At 33.4% G+C, this 21,020-nt stretch overlaps 1 protein-coding gene across 16 annotated transcripts in view; it reads left to right on the top strand.

The window, feature by feature from the left end:
- The window catches only part of KIAA1109 (KIAA1109 ortholog), a 211,040-nt gene that overhangs the window by 145,852 nt on the left and 44,168 nt on the right, over positions 1 to 21,020 (top strand). For all 16 annotated transcript variants that reach the window (XM_045468446.1, XM_045468497.1, XM_045468429.1 and 13 more), the window contains 8 exons: positions 1,215 to 1,459; positions 3,836 to 3,941; positions 11,650 to 11,747; positions 12,496 to 12,681; positions 13,282 to 13,450; positions 15,002 to 15,213; positions 16,300 to 16,498; positions 19,878 to 19,937. In XM_045468446.1, coding sequence (XP_045324402.1) covers positions 1,215 to 1,459; positions 3,836 to 3,941; positions 11,650 to 11,747; positions 12,496 to 12,681; positions 13,282 to 13,450; positions 15,002 to 15,213; positions 16,300 to 16,498; positions 19,878 to 19,937 — 1,275 coding nt within the window. The remainder of the gene's footprint in view (positions 1 to 1,214; positions 1,460 to 3,835; positions 3,942 to 11,649; positions 11,748 to 12,495; positions 12,682 to 13,281; positions 13,451 to 15,001; positions 15,214 to 16,299; positions 16,499 to 19,877; positions 19,938 to 21,020) is intronic.

The raw sequence follows: 21,020 nt of genomic DNA, 5'->3' as shown, positions 1-21,020 counted from the left end.
GGCCTAGGATTACTTCAATCTTGATGTTTTTATTTGATAATTCTGGTGGTAGTAATGGAAGTGGTAGTTACTGTGGTAAATAGCCCTCACCTTTTGCAGCTTGCAAGTGATGGTCACTGAGGCTGCCTTGTTGGAGTTAGTAAGAGAAGATCAGAGCAGTCTTGACCTATCTGGCTATCCACAATTGCACCAGTTGATGAAAGAGCATTTTTCTATTTATGGCTAACTCATATTATTGTATAGTGAGTGAATATAGTGAATGTAACATATAGGAAGGAGGTGACCTCCTACTAGTATTTTGAAAAAGATTTATTTCTGGCACAATTGAGAACACTAGGAATGTTTATTACATTTTAATATGTATGTAGGCAAAATAGGCTATTTAATGATGTTTGAGTGTAGAGAATTGGTAACCTATAGAACAATATAAGATTTTGTTGTTGGAAAGGCACACGCGTGTATACATTAGTATACAGTACTATACTAGTACAGTGTATGCAATGGGCAATAATAGATCTTGATTTTAACAAGGCTTCTTCTACTTTTTAATGCCTTCAGAAATAGTTGGAGAGATATGGCTTGAATAACAGTGTAGGTTGCATATTATAATTGAACAACTGCATGCTAGATTGTTGATTTAAGTAGTTTTAGTAAACTAAAACTCATACCGTATCCTTATTTGGCATACGGGACCATTAATAATTATTGTTAAGGTCACAACTACATGGGATTATATAATTTTATGCCTGATGAATTTATATTGTAATTTTATACCTGAGTACAATTTAATGACTTGACAATTTTCACTATTTCCTTCCATACTGAATCAGGATCAGGAGGCAAGTTGTTAACTGCTAACTTCTCTGTTAATAAAGCAATATGAATGTGAGTGTGGATTGGAATTTTTTAATACTTAATTTCTCATGTTAAAACTCTTCTGTGGTAAGGGCAGTTTCTTTCTGTTCTACCTTCTATGAAATAAAGAATATTTGTAAGGGTCTCTCTAACACCTAACGCAGTGCTTGGCACCTGGTAGGCTAAGTAAATATTTGCTGGCTTAATAATACTGACTGACTCTTTATAGTACCCAGACATATATTTAAAGATTTATTTCATTTGGGATATGTATGCATTTTTTTTAGAAACCATGTTTTGAACAAAGGAGTGAATGAGCACCTGAACAAACAAACAATAACTTTTCTTATTTTTTACAGGTGCACAGACCAGATTTACATTTGAGCTGCCAAATCACAGATTACGTTTTACTTCAAAAGTTTCTGCCACGGATATGTCAACCATTCCTCCTTCTGCCAGTCTCAACCTTCCTCCTGTTACTATGTCAGGAAAATATATAATGGAAGAGCATGATAGTTACTCAGATCAGGTGTGGAGTATAGATGAACTACCTTCTAAACAAGGGTACTATTTACAGGGAAATTACCTACGTTGTGTGGCAGAAGTAAGTTTACTTTTTAATTTTCTTACACTCTATCATTTAGGAGTCTTTAAGGTTTAGGCGTACCAAAATATGTAGTGATCCAAACTTTTAAGACGGATCATTAAATCGTTTATTCTTATAGAATTCTGAACTGAATCTGGTGTGTGTGTATGTGCATATGTGTGTATATATCTGCCTCTTTCTCTATAGTTTCATTTAAACATTTCTTTTTTGTATTAGTCATCTTTGAATTTACATTTCTTACATTAGATTTCACATCCATCTCTAATATTTTTATGGCTCATTTGATTATAAAAAAGCTAATATTTATATGCATTGACTTGTACAATACTTAAATCGATCTTAAGAGGTAGGTATATTCTCATTTTGTAAGTGAAGAAACTGAGCCTTCAGGAGGTTACACTATTCATCAGGTATACATAATTATTAACAATATAAAGGTGATACAGATAAAATAATTACAGTCAAATTCACAGACTAATTTCTTTACTAAGGGAAGTTGAAAGCCAGCATACCTAATTTTATCATTTTTTCACTTTATATTGGCACAACTGTCACAAGTTTAAAAAACATTTGGATATATATTTTTTTGATTTGTGTTCAGCAGGTCATCTGTTATTATACTAATTTGATACAGTAGAAATTTGAAGCTGAGAGAAATTAAATAACTGTCCCTAAATCTCCCCACTATCAAGTGAGAGATGTAGGATTCATACACAGTGCTGTCTCAGCTTCCTTTGTCAGTTTGTCAGAAACAATTTCAACTTTATCAAAGGGCAATTTTATAACTATTTGTTTTCTGACTTTTATTCTTTAGAATGTGAAGCATTTATGAGAATGCTCTTGAGCTCTTTGCTAGAAATATTACAGCTATGGGAGATATTTAAGTCTGGTTTGCCTTCGTTAGACCCTGCTTACCCTAGCATCTCTCTAATAGTTGGGATTTCTTTGTGTGAAAATGTACAAAAAAATGTGTACAAGATTGTAGAATTCAGATATTTATTTAAAAGGTAGATTATAGAGGTGCCTGGTTGGCTAAGTTGGTTAAGTGTCTGACCCTTGATTTCAGCTCACGTCATGACCCCAGGGTCATGGGATCAAGCCCCATGTCGGACTCTGCGCCGAGCATGGAGCCTGATTAATATATTCTCTCTCTCCCTCCCTGTCTCCCTCTCTCTCTTTCTTGCCCTCCCCTCCCCCACTAGCTTGCTTTCCCTAAAGTAAATAAATAAAACTTAAATAAGTAAATTAATGGGTAGATTATAAAGCATATTGCATTTGTGCTTTTCTATTCTGAAAAATAAGCACTCCAAATTCTAGTTTAGCAATACTATTATAAATGTTTCATTTGACAGAAAATAAATCTAATGCAGTATGTTGCATAATTCCTTACTAATATTAGAAAGGGATAAAGTTTGTAATTGAGGCAGAACACAATCCCAGATTTGCTAAAAATGCAGTTAATTATAAACACTTGAAGGAATCTAAAATTGCATTCCTCAGACAGTTGCCTGGTTTACTATGGCCTGAAATAAACACACATGAAAATCATCTTAGCCCATTTTGGACTATTCTATAAAAAATAAAGTGTCCAGGGCAACTTAGACTTTATGTGACTTCTCATTTAATTAAAGACTACTGAACCTATTTTGCACTCTTAATTTTTGATAAAAATATGAATGCTGTCAAAGTAGCAAATTTGAAGCATTTCCTTTATTCATAAGGGTGTTTCAAACTATCTTTACTATAATACTCAACTTCAGTTAGGACCTGCTTTCTGTTCAATCTGTTTATTAATTTTCCCCAGAAATTTTATGCCTTATACTAATCATAGGGCATATATTAAAGCTGATTGAGTATATCTGATTAGTTAAATCATGCAAATGTAAGCCTCATGAGAGAGAGAGCCATAATTTTATTGTTTTTATTCACCTTAGCATCTAATGAGGTACACAAAGTAGATGGTCAGTAAATATTTGAATGAGTAAATAAATTTACTTTCACATGTAATGATACTTGTCCATGGTTCTAAACACTACAACAGTAGTCATTGAAAAAAGACACTACCCTGGACAAAATTCTGATTTTGATATTAGCAGGTAACATAAAGTATAAATTTCATTCTTTTTCAAAAGATAGAAAACAAAAAACCTTATTGGCCACTGTTATTTAAAAAATAAATTTAAGGAATGGCCTATAATAATGTCAGACCAGTAAAGTATTGGGCAATGTGAATATTTTATAACCTTTCTCAAATAGTATGTAGATAATTCATTGTTTTTCTTCAGAGTTTGGATGACTTATGTGAGCAAAAGATGTATTTAAAACAAATATAGTCAGTAGTGTTAATCTAGTATTCTGATTTTGTTTTGGCAGGTTGGCTCTTTTGAACATAATCTCACAACCGATCTGCTAAACCACTTGGTATTTGTGCAGAAAGTGTTCATGAAGGAAGTTAATGAAGTAATACAGAAAGTTTCTGGTAAGATAATCTCGTACCTTCCATGGTATGAGCGTTCATCCTGTCATTTAGATATATTTAAACTCTGCATTCCTTTTCTGGCTTTTCCACCTACAGATTCTTTTGCTTATTACTTACTTTTGTCATGTGTAATACATACGTTTATGATTTATAAACTTCACAAAACTCCTTTATACTTTCTCTGCCTGCCACCACAAAAAGAGCGAGTAGTGTATGTCTATTAACCAAACTAATCTTACGCATTTGGGAAACAAGATTTAGATCAGTATTAAGATTTTGACTTTACACCATATGGTGACTCTGCATGCTCTATAGCAACCCTTATGATATTTTTGTTATGCCTCAAGAGTAGATTACAAATGGGCTTCTTAATTACAGTTTTAAGTCTTAATAGGAAGTGTATGTTTGATTTTAAAAATGTTTAACTGATCTTTAATTCACAAGATAAAGTATTAAGTATTAGGATGGAAAATAAGTTGACTTTGTAAGCATCCTTGAGGCTAAATATTTCCAGTATGGATATAATCACGTTAAAATAATAGTGAAACCAGAGGCGCCTGGGTGGCTCAGTCAGTTGAGCGTCTGATTTCGGCTCAGGTCATGATCTCGTGGTCTGTGAGTTTGAGCCCCGCGTCGGGCTCTGTGCTCACAGCTCAGAGCCTGGAGTCTGTTTCAGATTCTGTGTCTCCCTTTCTTTGACCCTCCCCCCCCGTTCATGCTCTGTCTCTCTCTGTCTCAAAAATAAATAAACGTTAAAAAAAAATTTTTTTTTTAAATAATAAATGTTTGATAGAATTCCCCTGGAAAGCAATCTGGCCCTGGACTCTGGTTTTGGGGGAGATTTTTGATTACTCATTCAGTTTCTTTACTGGTTTTGGGTCTGTTCTAATTTTCTATTTCTTCCTGTTTCAGTTTTGGTAGTTTATAGGTTTCTAGGAATTTGTCCATTTCTTCCAGATTGCCCATTTTATTGGCATATAATTGCTCATAATATTCTCTTATTATTGTTTGTATTTCTACTGTGTTGGTTGTGATCTCTCCTCTTTCCTTCTTGATTTTATTTATTTGGGTCCTTTCCTTTTTCTTTTTGATCAAACTGGCTAGTTGTTTATCAATGTTGTTAAATTTTTCATAGAACCAGCTTCTGGTTTCATTGATCTGTTCTGGGGTTTTTTTTTTGTTTTTTTTTTTTGTTTGTTTGTTTGTTTGTTTCAAAAGCATTGATTTCTGCTCTAATCTTTATTATTTCCTGTCTTCTCCTGGTTTGGGGTTTTATTTGCTATTCTTTTTCCAGCTCTTTAAGGTATAAGATTAGGTTATGTATCTGAGACTTTCTTCCTTCTTTAGGAAGGCCTGGATTGCTATATATTTCCCTCTTAGGACCACCTTTGCTGCATCCCAGAGATTTGGGGCTGTGGTATTATCATTTTCACTGGTTTCCATATACTTTTAAATTTCCTTTTTAACTTCTTGCTTAGCCCATTCATTCTTTAGTAGGATGTTCTTTAATCTCCAAGTATTTGTTACCTTTCCAAATTTTTTCTTGTGGTTGATTTCGAGTTTCATAGAATTGTGGTCTGAAAACATGCACGGTATGATCTTGATCATTTTGTACTAGTTGAGGGCTGATTTGTGTCCCAGTATGTGATCTATTTTGGAGAACATTCCATGTGCACTGGAGAAGAATATATATTCTGCTGCTTTAGGATGTAATGTTCTGAATGTATCTATTAAGTCCACCTGGTCCAGTGTGGCATTCAAAGCCATTGTTTCCTTGTTGATTTTCTGTTTACACGATCTGTCCATTGCTGTAAGTGGGGTGTTGAAGTCCCCTACTATTATGGTATTATTATCAATGAGTTTCTTTATGTTTGTGATTGGTTTATATATTTGAGTGCTCCACATTTGGAGCATAAAGGGGTCTTCTTGGTGGATAGACCCCTTAATTATGATGTAATGCCATTCTTCATCTCTTGTTACAGTCTTTATTTTTAAAGTCTAGATTGTCTGATATAAGTATGGCTACTCCAGCTTTCTTTTATTGACCATTAGCATGATAGATGGTTCTCCATCTCCTTACTTTGAATCTGAAGGTGTTTTTAGGTCTAAAGTGGGTCTCTTGTAAACAGCATATAGATGGATCTTGTTTTCTTATCCATTCTGTTACCATATGTCTTTTGTTTGGAGCATTTAGTCCATTGACTTTTAGAGTGAGTGCTGAAAGATATGAGTTTATTGCCATTATGTTTCTTGTAGAGTTGGAGTTTCTGGTGGTGTTCTCCGGTCCTTTCTAGTCTTCATTGCATTTGGTCTTTCCCCGCCCTCCCCCCCGCCCATCTTTTCTCCCCTGAGAGTGTCCCCCTTAAAATTTCTAGCAGGGCTGGTTTAGTGGTCATGAACTTCTTTAGTTTTTTTATAGCCTCACTGGATAAAGAATTCTTGGCTGCATATTTTTCTGATTCAGCACATTGAATATATCCCACCACTCCTTTCTGGCCTGCCAAATTTCTGTGGATAGGTCTGCTGCAAACCTGATCTGTCTTCCCTTGTAGGTTAGGGACTTTTTTTTCCCTTGCTGCTTTCATGATTCTCTCCTTGCCTGAGTATTTTGTGAATTTGACTATGATATGCCTTATTGATGGTCGGTTTTTGTTGAATCTAATGGGGGTCCTCTCTGCTTCCTGGATTTTGATGTCTGTGTCTTTCCCCAGGTTAGGAAAGTTTTCCACTATGATTTGCTCACATAACCCTTCTACCCCTTTCTCTCTTCATCTTCTGGGACCCCTATGATTCTGATGTTGTTCCTTTTTAATGAGTCACTGATTTCTCTCATTCTTAAATTGTGCTCTTTTGCCTTAGTCTCCCCCTTTTTTTCTGCTTCATTATTCTCCTTAAGTTTGTCCTCTGTATTGCTGATTTGCTGCTCTGCCTCCTGCATCCTTGCCACCACATCAACCATTCAAGATTGCAGCTTAGTTATAGCATTTTTTATTTCATCCTGACTAGCTTTTACTTCTTTTATCTCTGCAGAAAGGGACTCTAATCTATTTTCAACCCCAGCTAGTATCTTATTATCATGATCCTAAATTCTGGTTCAGACATCTTGCTTGTATCTGTGTTAAGTCCCTGACTGTCATTTCTTCCTGCTCTTTCTTTTGAGATGAATTCCCGCTGAGTTCTGTGGTTCAGGTTGTGCAGATTATTGTGTTAATCCTCAAATCAGTTTTCTAGGTGTGCAGGATGGTTTAGTGTTGATCTGGCTGTATTTCATGGATGCAAGATGCAAAAAACAAAAACAAAACAAAACTTCCATGCTATTCCACCATCTTGGCTCCTCTAAAATCTTTTTCTTTTAATGTTTATTTATTTTTGGGAGAGAGAGTGAGTGAGCATGCACAAGCGGGGAGAGACAGAGAGGAGGACAGAGGATCCAAATAGGGCTCCACTACTCCTCAAACTCAGGATCTTTGAGATCATGACCTGAGCCACCCAGCAACCGAGAAAGGCTTTTCTTAACCTTTGAATTGCAATCAATGAGGAGTTAAAGTATATTCCTAAGTTTATGAAGAATGAACTGGAAAAGAAGACTAAAAATTAATATTCTAACCATGAAGACTTACCAATCACTATGGAGAATTCAGAAATAAGATTCTGATTCTAAAGTCATTTAGTGGCTAGGTCTGATTCTTGAGTCATTCCTGACTGGAGACAACCATGAACTCTAGGAAAATAGCTGAAAGTAAGTTGTGTATCATCTAGCTATCACCAGAACCTCATAGAGTGGAGATCTTATCAAAACCAGATAAAATTCCCTCTTTACTGAGAGGGAATGCTTTGAACCCTTATAACCAAGTTTCTTAGTATTCTAATCTTGGTATTGCTTCCCTCATCTACCAAATCTTCATAGTTTTTGTCCTTATTTCTTTTTTTCTTACACCTTTTTCTCATGCTTTTCCTTAATATTATATTTAGCTCTAGGACATTTTCTCAATATTACATTTAGCTCTAGGAATACTCATTTACATCAGTCATCAAGTTTGTTAGGAAATTCTTTTTTGAGGAATCAATTCTTGTAATCTTACTCTCATGGGCTCCCTTGATTTTAGAAAGACATGGATAATCACTGACCTAGTAAACATAAAAGATTTATTTTTGAATATGTACAGTCGTCTTAGAAACATATAAGGAGGTTCCCTTCTGAGAATTGGGCCTTTCATATATTTAATTCATAATGAGGTAAAAAAAAAATGAAGTTAATGTGACTAACAATATCTGATATTTCTATAAGCTAAAATTATTGTGTAATACATTTGTAAGAGATGGAGCTCTTGCTTTTACATTTTAAGAAAGTAAATTTTTCTGAAACTAATAAAAGATATCCAAGGCTGTGATAGATCAACAAAAAAATAGGCTTTTAAAAAAATGGACTTTACTTATTAGAGAATGTTTAGGTCCATCGCAAATTGAGGGAAGGTTACTGAGATTTCCCAAATATCCCCTTGTCTCCAGTCATGTATAGCCTCCCCCATTATCAGCATCCCCCACCAGAGTGGCACATTTGTTACAAATGATGAATCTGCATTGGCACACCATTGTCACCCAAAGTCCATAGTTTACATTAGGGTTCACTCTTGGTGTTGTACACTCTGTGGATTTAGAGAAATGTATATTGACATTTATTTGCCATTATAGTGTCCTACAGGGTAGTTTCACTGCCCTAAAAATCCTTGGTGCTCCACCTATTTATCCCTCCCTTGGTTGCTTCCATATTTTGGCAATTATGAATAAAGCTATAAATATCTGTGTGTTGGGTTTTGTGTGGACATAAGTTTTTAGCTCCTTTGGGAAATAACCAAGGAGCGTGATTGCTGGATCATATGGTAAGAGTGTGTTTAGTTTTATGAGAAACTATCAAACTGCTTTCGCAAGTGCCCATACCGTTTTGCATTCCCACCAGGAATGCATGAGAGATCTTGTTGCTATACATCCTTAACAGCGTTTGGTGGTGTCAGTGTTCCAAATTTTGGCTATTCTAATGGGTTTGTAGTGGTATCTTAAGATTGTTTTGATTTGCATTTCCCTGATGATATGATGGTATGTATAAAGCATCTTCCCTTGTGCTTATTTGCCACCTGTGTATCTTCTTTGGTGAGATGTCTGTTAAAGTCTTTGGCCCATTTTTTAATCAGGTTTTTTGTTTTCTTATTGAGTTTTAAGAGCTTTTTGCATGTATTAGAAACAGTCCTTTGTCAATTATACCTTTTAGAAATATTTTTTCCTAGTTTTGGCTTGTCTTCTCATTCTCTTGACACTGTCTTTTGCAAAGAAAAATTTTTTAATTTTAGTGGAGTACAGTTTATCAGTTCTTTCTTTCATGGATTATGACTATATCTAAAAACTCATCGCCGTACTGAAGGTTTATTTAGGTTTTTTTCTTACGACGTTTTATAAAACTTTTATAGTTTTGTGTTTTACATTTAGATCTGTGATCCATTTTGAGTTAATTTTTGTGAAGCATGTAAAGCTTATGTCTAGATTCATTTTTTTTTTGCATGTGGATGGATATCCAGTTATTCCAGCACCATCTATTAAAAAGACTATCTTTGCTTCATTATATTGCCTTTGCTTCTTTGTCAAAGATCAGTTCACTATATGGATCTCTTTCTGGGCTCTTTGTTCTGTTCCAGTGACATTGTCTCATCTTTCACCAGTCCCACACTGCCTTGATTACTGTAGTTTGTAGTCTTGAAGTCAGGTAGTGTCAGTCCTCTAGCTTTTTTCTTCTCCCTAATTGGCTATCCTGGGTCTTTTGTCTATACATACCTTAGAATCAGTTTGTTGATTCCCACAAAATAACTTGCTATGATTTTGATTGGAATTGCATTGAATTTATAGATCAAATTGGGAAGAACTGGCATCTTGACAGTGTTCAGTCTTCCTATCCATGGACATGAAATATCTTTCCATTTATTTATTTTATTTATTCATTCATTTGTTCATTCATTCATTCATTCCATACTCTTGTTTGATATCTTTCCTCAGAATTTTGTAGTTTTCCTCATGTAGACCTTGTACGCATATTATTAATTTATACCTAAGTATTTAATTTTTTGTGGTACTAATGTAAATGGCATTGTGGTTTTTGTTTTTCTTTTTGAGAGAGAGAGAGTATGCACACACACACGCATGTGTGGGGAAAGAGCAGAGAGAGAGGGAGACAGAGGATCCAAAGCAGGCTCCGTGCTGTCAGCACATAGCCAGTTGTGGGTCTTGAATTCACAGACTGTGAGATCATGACCTGAGCTGAAGTCAGACACCTAACCGACTGAGCCTAGCATTGTGTTTTTCATTTTAAATTCCACTGTTCATTGTTGGAAAGTGATTGGGCTTTGTGCATTATTAACCTTGTATGCAACCTTGCAGTAATTGCTTATTGGTTTCAGGAGTTTTTTTTGCCAGTTCTTGCAGATTTTCCACACAAATAATATATATAATCCTGTCATTTGTGAACAAAGACAATTTTATTTTCTCTTTCCCAATTTGTATACCTTTTATTTCCTTTTCTTGTATTATTGCATTAGGTAGGACTTCTTGTATAATGTTGAACAAGATTGGTAAGAGGAGTCATCCTTGCTTGTACCTTATCTAAGTAGGAAAGTTTCAAGCTTTTGACCATTAAGCATGATCTTAACTCTAGATTTTTGTAGATATTATCTAATTGAGGAAATTTCCTCTATTCCTTTTTATTGAGAGTTTTTATTATGAATGGGTGTTGGATTTTGTGAAATGCTTTTTCTGCATCTCTGTCTTTTATTTAAATTTATTTTTTTCATTTAAATAATCTCTATACCCAACGGGGACTCTAATTCATGATCCCAAATCAAGAGTTGCACAGTCTTCCAAATGAGCCAGCCAGGCACCCCTTTTTCTGCATCTCTTGATATGACCATGTGATTTTTCTTCTTTAGCCTATTGATGTGATAGATTGCATTAATTTGATTCCCTAGTGGAGAAAACTTTTCATCCCATATGTATAATATGCTCCCTGGGATGATGCTAAACTCAGCATACATACAAAAAGATTAATCACTTTAAGATGGAGAATTTAAAGATTATATATGCAGAAAAATTTTTTCATCAAGAGGAAGAAAAGTGGAAATAGAAGTTATACATTAAAACATCAGAACATTATTTTGTGGATGTCATATTGATGGACAGCAAATGATATTAATAGGAACTGTATCCCAGGGTCTCCTACCCCATGTTTTTTTTAAATTTATAGGACCAACCTTTGTGGACATACTCTATTATTAGCACATATTAGCTTATGTTTAAAATTTCTCCACCTTTATTTTTTTTTATTTTGTTTGCAACACATCTAAATGTAAATAGCATTTTTGATTGAAGAAACTAGTCCAATTTACTTTTTTCCCATAAATGGAAAAATGAGACATATAATTACATTTGTTTAATTATATACATAATGTTTTAATTTTGCCCTTATAAAATGTTCTTAATAAATGCCTACATGTGCAGTATTATCCCTATCTTATATCTATGGCAGGAAATGTAACATGGCTAAGGTTCCCTAATAACAATTGGATTAATAATCAGAAAACAGAAAATAAGTGTTCTTTATTTTTTTAAATGAACAAAATAATTATCATTTTCCTTTTAAAGTGATTTCCTCACACCCACATTTACTTAGGTGGGGAGCAGCCTATTCCTCTTTGGAATGAACATGATGGGACGACAGATGGAGATAAGCCTAAAATTCTACTCTATTCCCTGAATTTGCAGTTTAAGGTAACATACAAATAATTATACTTTTCAAAGTATTTCCCTAATTTTTAATTCTAAATTTCTAATTTTTTAGCTATAGAAAACTCATACATAAATGTGCCAAGTAGAAAATAAAAATGAAGTATAACCCCATCCACTCAAGAGAAGAGGCTTTAACAAGTGAATATTCTTTAGTACTTTTTTCTATTTGTATTTTTACATACGCATATTATTTATGCATTTTAAAAACTTTGGATACCTTTCCATGTCAGAACATATAGATCAACTTTATCTTCCTCAACAGCTCTACTATTTATTATATAGTTGTAACAGTTTATTTAACTGTTCCCTACTGGTAAATATTTTAATTTTTTTCTAATTATTACAGCTATAAGTTACTCTGTAAGATATATTTTGTACATTTGTTCAATTAACAATAATACCTTAATAGAAACCTTAATATTTCAAATATTTAAGATATCAGCATTGTTAAAAATATCATTATTACCAAATAGTTCTTTAATTATAATTAATGTTTTTAACCCATGAACAGTTCAGATGTTAAATACAAAATACTAAAATGAAATTTAATAGCTAAAAAATCCACTACTAATATGAGAAATTAAGGAATGTTGACAGCTTTATCAGCTCATTAGACAACCCATATGTATTTTAAACATGGCTATTTTATCATATATTGAAAGGTGTCATTTAAGTGAGTGTATATTGTTGATTTAAGATTCTTTTTTTCCCTCCTAACATAATCTCCTAGGGCATCCAAGTAACAGCCACAACTCCATCAATGAGAGCTGTGAGATTTGAAACTGGATTGATAGAGCTGGAACTTTCAAACCGACTTCAAACCAAAGCCTCACCAGGAAGTAGCAGCTATCTGAAACTGTTTGGTAAATGCCAAGTGGATTTAAATCTGGCATTAGGACAAATTGTCAAACATCAGGTGAGTACAGAATTTGCTGACATTAGAATTTTGGCTTTTAATTTTGTATATCAATTTGAACTACTTTAAATATTACTATACTTTAAAAAAATGTTTTTAATGTTCCTAAAATTTTTAATTGTAAATTGGAGTGAAGAAGCCTCATTTAAGAAGGCCTTTACAGTTTTAGTTTGGCATTTTACTTAGTGTTTTGGGTGTTATATTATTAGTTTATAGTTTAGTGCAAATGCAATCATGTGAAGCTTAATTCAGCATCTTCATAAATATTTGTTTATAATTTCTTTTTATTTTGTTAAGCATTATTTTTTTATTTCAGCACTCGGTACTAACATTGGCCAACTCTTAAAATGTTACTAAGTTTCTTACTATTTAATATTGGTAAGTTTTTCTTGCCATAATGTTAAACATAAAAAGTTAAATATATATGCACACACAGCAATAAATCAGATTTTATTTTATAAAAATTTAACTTTCACAGCTCATGGGGGGCTTTTTTGTTACTGTTGTTTTATTTTGCTAGAAATTATTAAAATGTTTAGGTTTTTTTTGTCGGAACATTTTCCACTACTTGATTTTATTGAGCCTTTAATTTTATTTTAGGTTTATGAGGAAGCCGGTTCTGATTTTCATCAAGTTGCCTATTTTAAAACCAGAATTGGATTAAGAAATGCCCTCCGAGAAGAAATCAGTGGTTCTTCAGATAGAGAAGCTGTGCTTATTACCTTGAATAGACCAATTGTTTATGCACAGCCTGTTGCCTTTGACAGAGGTAAGATAAAGTCCATCAACACTGTCTTGTTGGAGTTAGAAACGTTTTGGAAATGTTGGATAAGGATCATTTGTAGTTTACCGGTGTAAATACTTGACAGCTAAATGTCTCCTAAATTTGAAATGTGAGCATCCAAGAAAAGTTTGTTGTTTATATCAGCTTTTAAAGTTATTTTATTTTTTAAAGTTATTTGCCTTCTACATGGGATATATAGGATGTCTGATTCAGAATTCTGATTGTAATGCTAATAAGGTTTCCTTTCAAAAACTAATGTACCCATTTGTTTTGACACTGTCTATTCACTTACTCTGTCTGTAAACATTTCCTGTCTGGGCATGGAATACAAATAAGGAAAACAGGATCTTTGCCCTCAAGGAACTCTCAGTCCAGTGGGAAAGAGCAAAGTACACTACAGAGAGGAGTTAGAGAGATACATATTCTAGTATCTGAGTGAGCCTCTAACTTTGCCTGTTCTTCTTAGAGGGGAAACTAATTCTTCAGATTCGACTTGGAGTTAGGAGTTCACTAGGAAGACAACGAAATGACAGCTTGTCTTATTTATCTTTGTATCTGAAGTTTTAGAACAGTCCCTGGCTTATAGTAAGAACTACATAAATGTTTACCAAATGAGAGAGAATATGAATGAATATATATGAACACAGAGGTCTAAAAACTATAGCAGCTTTCATAAAAGAAAATAATAGGAAATAAGGCTGAACAGATAGATACAATCTCATTACTGTATATTGGGCAAATATGTTGGAATTGTAATTTAGAAATAATGAAGAACCATTTATGACGCCATTTAAGATTTAAATTGGTGTAGGCATTGGCTGGTGATAAGTCTGTTAGAAAACTGTTCTTTTGGCAGTCTGATGGATAACATTTTATTTTGTTAAATTCTGTGCACTTACTTTTTTTCATTTCACATCTTACCTTTCATCAGCTTTCAACAATTCCTTAAAGTACTTTGCATTCTTTGTGTCCAGGATACTTGCTTTTCTTTCTACTTCTCTGGCTCCTTCATGTTTACCTCCTCTTTAGGCTTCTCCCTCTATACACAGCATTAAATGGAGGTTTTCCTTAAGGTTTCATTCTTATTACAGACTCAGATGTCTTGACTTTTGTAGGTCACATCTTTTTAATGTATACTCCTACTGTTATGTACCTCTCCTTCAGGAATTTTTAACAGTTGTAACAGTAAAGTCTACAAAGTTGGGGACCATGTTTTGTTTTCATTTGTTATTGCATCCTGTTGCATAGCATCTAATTGGCATTTCACAAATAATTTATTACATGAACAAATGGACCTGGATTATTTTCTTTTTTCTGCCATTATGCATTTGCCTACTTTCTGCTTTTTTTTTTTTTTTTTTTCCTCTGTCAAATTGACCATATCATCTTAGATCCTTTCTAATTCTAATGCTGTATTTTTTGGTGGGAATAATTTTTAGTAATAAGCCAGATTTTGTAGCTGTTGAGGTTTACTTGCTTTACAGCTTTACAGCTTTCATTTAAATTTTCTTTCCTCCCTGCCTTAATTATAAAAAGCTGTGCTGTTTTGGCTGAATTATAAGGCTGCCTATGACAACTGGAATGAACAACGAATGGCTTTACATAAAGATATCCATATGGCTACAAAGGAAGTAGTAGATATGCTACCAGGTATCCAGCAAACATCAGCCCAGGCCTTTGGGACTCTCTTCCTCCAGCTTACTGTGAATGATCTGGGAATATGTCTGCCCATCACAAATACTGCGCAGGTACAGAAAATCAAATCATAGTCTAAGATTAAGAGTGAAACATTCTACTAACCATTTTTATGTATATAGAGTATAACAATTTTTTCAGATTAACAATTTATAACTTGGGTTTAGTAAATAACAAGTAAAATTGAATTCCTTCAGCCATTATTCATCCACAGTGTATTAAATATGTATCTCATGAGACTTTGCTCTGAAGCGCTCTTCATCAGAATTATGATGAGATTGATACCCATCTAATAAGCCTTAATTTTTACATTGGAAATAAGCAGCTTAGTGTTCAGAATCTTTTTGTTTTGTTTTTTAGCAAATAAGTCTTTGGCATGCACTTGTTAATAAAATAGAAGCAAAAGAACATTTAAGAATACTGCGTAATAGGGTTTAGTAACCTCATCTAAATTAGAGTAGGGAATTTCAAAATGCTTTTAAGCTGAAATAGTTGGTAGTGAAACTTCCAAAGTATGTGTGTTGGATAAAGCAAGAGTTTTCATAATTTAGGACTAATTCTTAGGAGTACATATTTGCGTGGACACATGTATGAGACAAAAAAAGGGCTATAAACCCCTATCAGGCTTAAGAAGTTAAAATTAAAACAAATACAGAAGTCTATTTTACTGTTAAAATTTACTGTAAATAACCTGTAATCTGTTGTCAAATGGGTTTATCTTTTAGTATTTTGTTTGGCAACACACTGTGAAGAAAAGCCCTGGGTTGAGGATTGGCAACATATATTTATGACTCAGGAGTTGAAAAATGGTAGTTTTTTAATGGCATGATGGACAGAACTCAGGAAAGCCATACACACCGAAGGTGGTTGTCATAATGAGAATGTTCCCCACAACTAAATCAGAAGCTTGAGATAGAAAACTAGATAATTAACCTTTTGCGAGTTAAAAAAGAAAAAGATGCACATGGCAAATGTATTTCACTTCAGTAATTTTTAAAAGCATCTTTTTACGGTACTTTCTAATTAAGCTTTCTAGGCTTGACGTTTTCCAGACTTTTGTTCCTAGGAATTCTGTGAGAATTTCCAAATTTAAAAAAGTGTTGTATTTTGTCTTATTTTTTCTTCAATATATTTTGCAGTCTAATCACACTGGAGACCTTGACATTGGTTCTGCTTTAGTATTGACCATTGAAAGTACTCTCATCACTGCTTGTTCTTCAGAATCTCTGGTTAGTAAAGGGCATTTCAAAAACTTTTGTATTCGTTTTGCTGATGGCTTTGAGACGTCGTGGGATGACTGGAAACCAGAAATCCGTGGCGATCTAGTGATGAATGCCTGTGAGTGACTTATTTTCTGTATGATGTTTAGAATTTGTTTAAATTGAAAAAAAAAAAAAAACAAATAGTGTCTTTATTTGTAAAACCAAAGGATGCTCAGCTATAGGAATGTTATTGGACTTTGTGAAATAAGAGCTATTTCTAGTTAAATGTTCATATTTGTGAAAAATGTCAGGTTTCAGTAGTTTGGGTAAGTAAACCACTTTGGCATTCTGCTTAATAGTATAACAGTTGAAGATTTGTTTACTACCTGATTTTTTCCTGTAGTTGATTCATGAATGACCAGATAAAGCATCTTTGTTCCGTGGGGATCTTGAAAGAAAGTGATAAATGTGTAAGAACTAGTTCATCATATAACATAGAACAGGTTGTAGATAACCAGGAACAGGAACTCCAGCCACAAAATATTGACGTTAATAAATCCACGTGTCTAAATTTGTAAGCTACAGAGTATAACTTGTGTGAATTCTTCCAATTCCATAATACTGGAGGTTGGGAGTAACTAAAGCTGTGTTTATATACAATTTTGAAAGTATATGGGTTTATTTTTATTTTAATATATTAAATATTATAGCAGAGTTAACAAATCACCATTAATATTATAATAAAGAAAAAACTGCATTTGAGGAATTAAAGGTTGTGAACAAAAATTCCTCAGCCAGTCTCTAAGCCAAAATTAATACTTACTCTACAAAAGGTAGCATGCGGTTGTTTATGCAGTTCTTTTGCCCTCTCCACTGGAAGAAAATCTTTCCAGTTCTGGGTATTCTTTAAAGAACAAGAATATTCTTCATTATTTTTATATCAAAAATTGAAGTTTTGACATTCCATGTTGATTAAAACTTAGATAAAACTATAGGTGAAATTCTCGGTATTGTATGCTTCTCATTTAGGTAATTCATATAAAATACTGCGATTTCTCTGAAATATTTCAGGTTACTAAGAAGCCTTGATATCAAAGTACTTATGCCCAATATTCAAAAGACCAAAAACAGCCTGGATCAGAAATCTTTACAAATAATATTTTACACAGTTGTTATATTTATTTTTAAAAATCACTGTAACTCCAGATGCCTGGGTGGCTCAGTCAGCTGAGTATCTGACTCTTGGTTTAGGTTCTGATCATGATCTCACGGTTTATGAGATCGAGCCCCATGTTGGGCTCTGAGCTGACAGCCTGTACCCTGCTTGGGATTCTCTCCCTGTTCCTCTTTCTCTCAAAATAAAAATATTAAAAACTTTTAAAAATCACTATAATTCTTGTCTATTTTTTTCTTAAAATACATTTAAATCTACTGATTTGTATTAAGATGACATCTTTGCCATTATTATTTTTTTTATTTAAAAAAAAATGTTTTTAATGTTTATTTTTGAGAGAGAGAGAGAGACCAAACATGAGCTGGGGAGGGTCAGAGAGAGAGGGAGACACAGAATCTGAAGCAGGCTTCAGGCTCTGACTGAGCTGTCAGTACAGAGCCTGATTCAGGGCTCGAACCCACAAGCCGTGAGATCATGACCTGAGCTGAAGTCAGACGCTTAATCAACTGAGCCATCCAGGCGCCCCTGCCATTATTATAATCATTAAAATGGATAGAATATTTCGGAAGCAAAGGAAGAATACCTTTCTTAAACAGTTTATTATAAAAGGAAAATGCATGAGAAATGTGCCTCTGAATCCAAATCAAAAATATATTAAAAATGCATAAATAATAACTCAGCACCTCAGTGTATATATACCAAGTAGAATACAAACATGCTGATAATTGTGATAATAATCATGGTTTATTTTAGGTTTTGTAGGATATTAAATGACTTGTTTATCACATGTTTTTGGTTTGGTGTCTTGGGAAGGAAGCAGATGAGTTGAGTGGTTGCTTCATTGATTTAAGAATTCTAAATTATAAAAGGGGCAGATTAGTTTTTGTTAGTAATAATAAACAGAATATAAACGACGTTTAATATTTTTGACAAAAAAGGGTTGAGTTAGGGTAGAGAAACAAGGAAAGGTAGAGTTATGCCTTAGGATTTTTTTTTTTTACAGATCATTTTAAAATCAGGCCCTAGAAAAAAGATGGCACAGTGGAATTGCCTCTCTAGGGTGATAATGTTTTCTAGGAATTGCAGTAAAAATTAGAAAGGACAATCTATAGGAAGAGTTCAAAGGACCATGTAAGTAGATAGAAAAGATAAGACTCTGTTCAGTAACATGTATTTATAGAAATTATAAAAACCATTAGAAGTTGAAAATGTAGCATGGAAAAAAAAAGTTTGAAAGACTTCAAGCTCTTTGATTAGAGTGATTTAGTTGATTCCCTTCTCCTCACTTTCAGCATTTGGATCTTCTCCTAAAAATCTTAATATTCCTTTTTAATTCATCATGGCTCGTAAGATATGATTTTATATAATTTTTAAAACTGAATTTAAAAAAAATTCTCTGATACTTCTTAGGATTAAAAATCCTAAAAGTTTTCTATCCTTTTTTTTATTTACTAGCTTTCATTTGGCCTAAATTATGTTACTCAAATTTCAGAGGGTTTTCTTTTCATTCCAGCATTCTTAGATTTGAAAGAGTTACTAAGTTTCTTTTGCTCTGTTTTATAACCATGACTATAAAGGTGAATTGGGCAATATTTTACCCTAGGACAAGATCTAGTTCTCTCATATTCTATAATTTGTATGTGAGGTACAGGTAACATACGTCTCAAACTATAGATTTTAGTTATTGGCATCATGTTAAAAAAAAAAAACACATAATAGAAATTTTCCCTTAATAAACTCTTTCTCCCAAATATGTTGTAGTATTTCTGCAACTCAGATTTGAGTAGCTCTCAAAGTACCATTCCAATGATGGCACAAATTGTCAAAGCCTCTAGAAACTAGAATTTCAGGGTCAGTCAGGTATTGTCACATGCAAAGTGTAAAGATAAAGTTGCAGTTAAGTTCTTATAAGCATAAAATAAAAAATGTTGAATTATGAAATATTATGAGTCATCTAAGGTAGTCGTTTCATTCTGCAGGTTAGAAACTGAAGCCTAAAGGGGCCCCTGGGTAGCTCAGTTGGTTAAGCATCCTGACTTCGACTCAGGTCATGATCTTAATGTTTGTGAGTTAGAGCCTTGCATTGGGCTCTGTGCTGACAGCTCAGAGCCTGGAACCTGCTTCGAATTGTGTCTCCCTCTGGTACTGTCTCTCAAAAAATGAAAAATGTTAAAAAAATTTTTTTTTAAATAACAAAACGAAGAACCTGAAGGCTAAAGAGGCTAGTGATTCTATTCTATTATATTTAGGTATTAATCTTTGGGCAAAACACTGCAGTATAATATTTAATCACAAGCATAATTTTATTGAAAACTATTTTGGGGGGTGGTTTTTTGTGCAGGTGTAGTTCCAGATGGCACCTATGAAGTATGTTCTAGGACTACAGGACAAGCAGCTGCTGGTAGGTTCACAATTGGTATAACTTTTTCTTTTTTCTTCTTACATATATGAGATAGAATTCTGCGTTTTTATACATATATATACATATCTATATATGTATATTTATAGCCTTTATGTTAACAGTAAGAATTTTTTAACTAAACTAATTCTGATGTTCCCTGATTTTTTAAAACTATTTTTGTAGTTTAGCATATTTTTATTTATTTAACAATTATTTATTAGACACTTGCTGTGTATAAAATATATGGCAAAAAGTTTTGGGAAAGACAAAGATGGATAAGATATACTTTCTACTCTGTATAAATTCTGATATAGTTAAGGCTCTGCAGCATAATTAAGCTATGATAAGTGATAAGTTCAATAAAATATAAAATTCCAATTGCCACTGAAATTTGTTGAAGAGAGAAAAATTTCAAATTTGTAAGGATACTGGAATCAGAAAAAGCTTCTTTTAACATTTTAACAAACGTGAAAAGGGACTTGACAGATAAAAATTATTTCTTAAGCAATTACTGGAAGGCATGGATTAGAAAATTCAGGCAGACAGAATATTAGTCATGCTGTGAAAACAGTGTCTAGTTAGAATTGTCCAAACTGGGTGGAACAGAATTATGTGAAAAATAATATTGGAAAAAAATTAAGGAGTCTGGACTTAATTTGGTGGACAAAGGGAGAGCCATTGAATTTTTTTTTTCCCCTTGAGCAAGAAAGCAGAACCTTTAAAGGATTAGAGAGAAAAAGTATCTTAGGAAATAAGTTAGGAGATAACTCTAAAGTTATAACCTGTCTTGACTAAGATGATTTCACAACGTAAATTTTTATTTATTTTACTTATAACTAAGTTACGGTAAGCTGAAGGGAGATATTTATTTAAGGGCTCTTAAAATGTCAGTGGGAGTAGAAGCTGATTAAAGTTAGCAGATTTCCTTTCTCTCCTTACTATTCCCCTTATCTTCCCCCAAGCCTAGTGTTGGTACTCATCCTAAGTAAATTGTCTCAGAAAGTAGTAAGGCCACTAGTCCCACTGACAGAGAACTGAAAAAGTTAAGAAATTTCCAGGAGTAATGTTAGAAGGAAAGGAAGG

This window comes from Leopardus geoffroyi, chromosome B1 (assembly GCF_018350155.1).
Source record: "Leopardus geoffroyi isolate Oge1 chromosome B1, O.geoffroyi_Oge1_pat1.0, whole genome shotgun sequence".
In the NCBI taxonomy this organism is placed as follows: Eukaryota; Metazoa; Chordata; class Mammalia; order Carnivora; family Felidae; genus Leopardus; species Leopardus geoffroyi.
The sequence above is the reverse complement of the archived record's forward strand: the minus strand, read 5'-3'. Positions and strand labels throughout refer to the sequence as shown.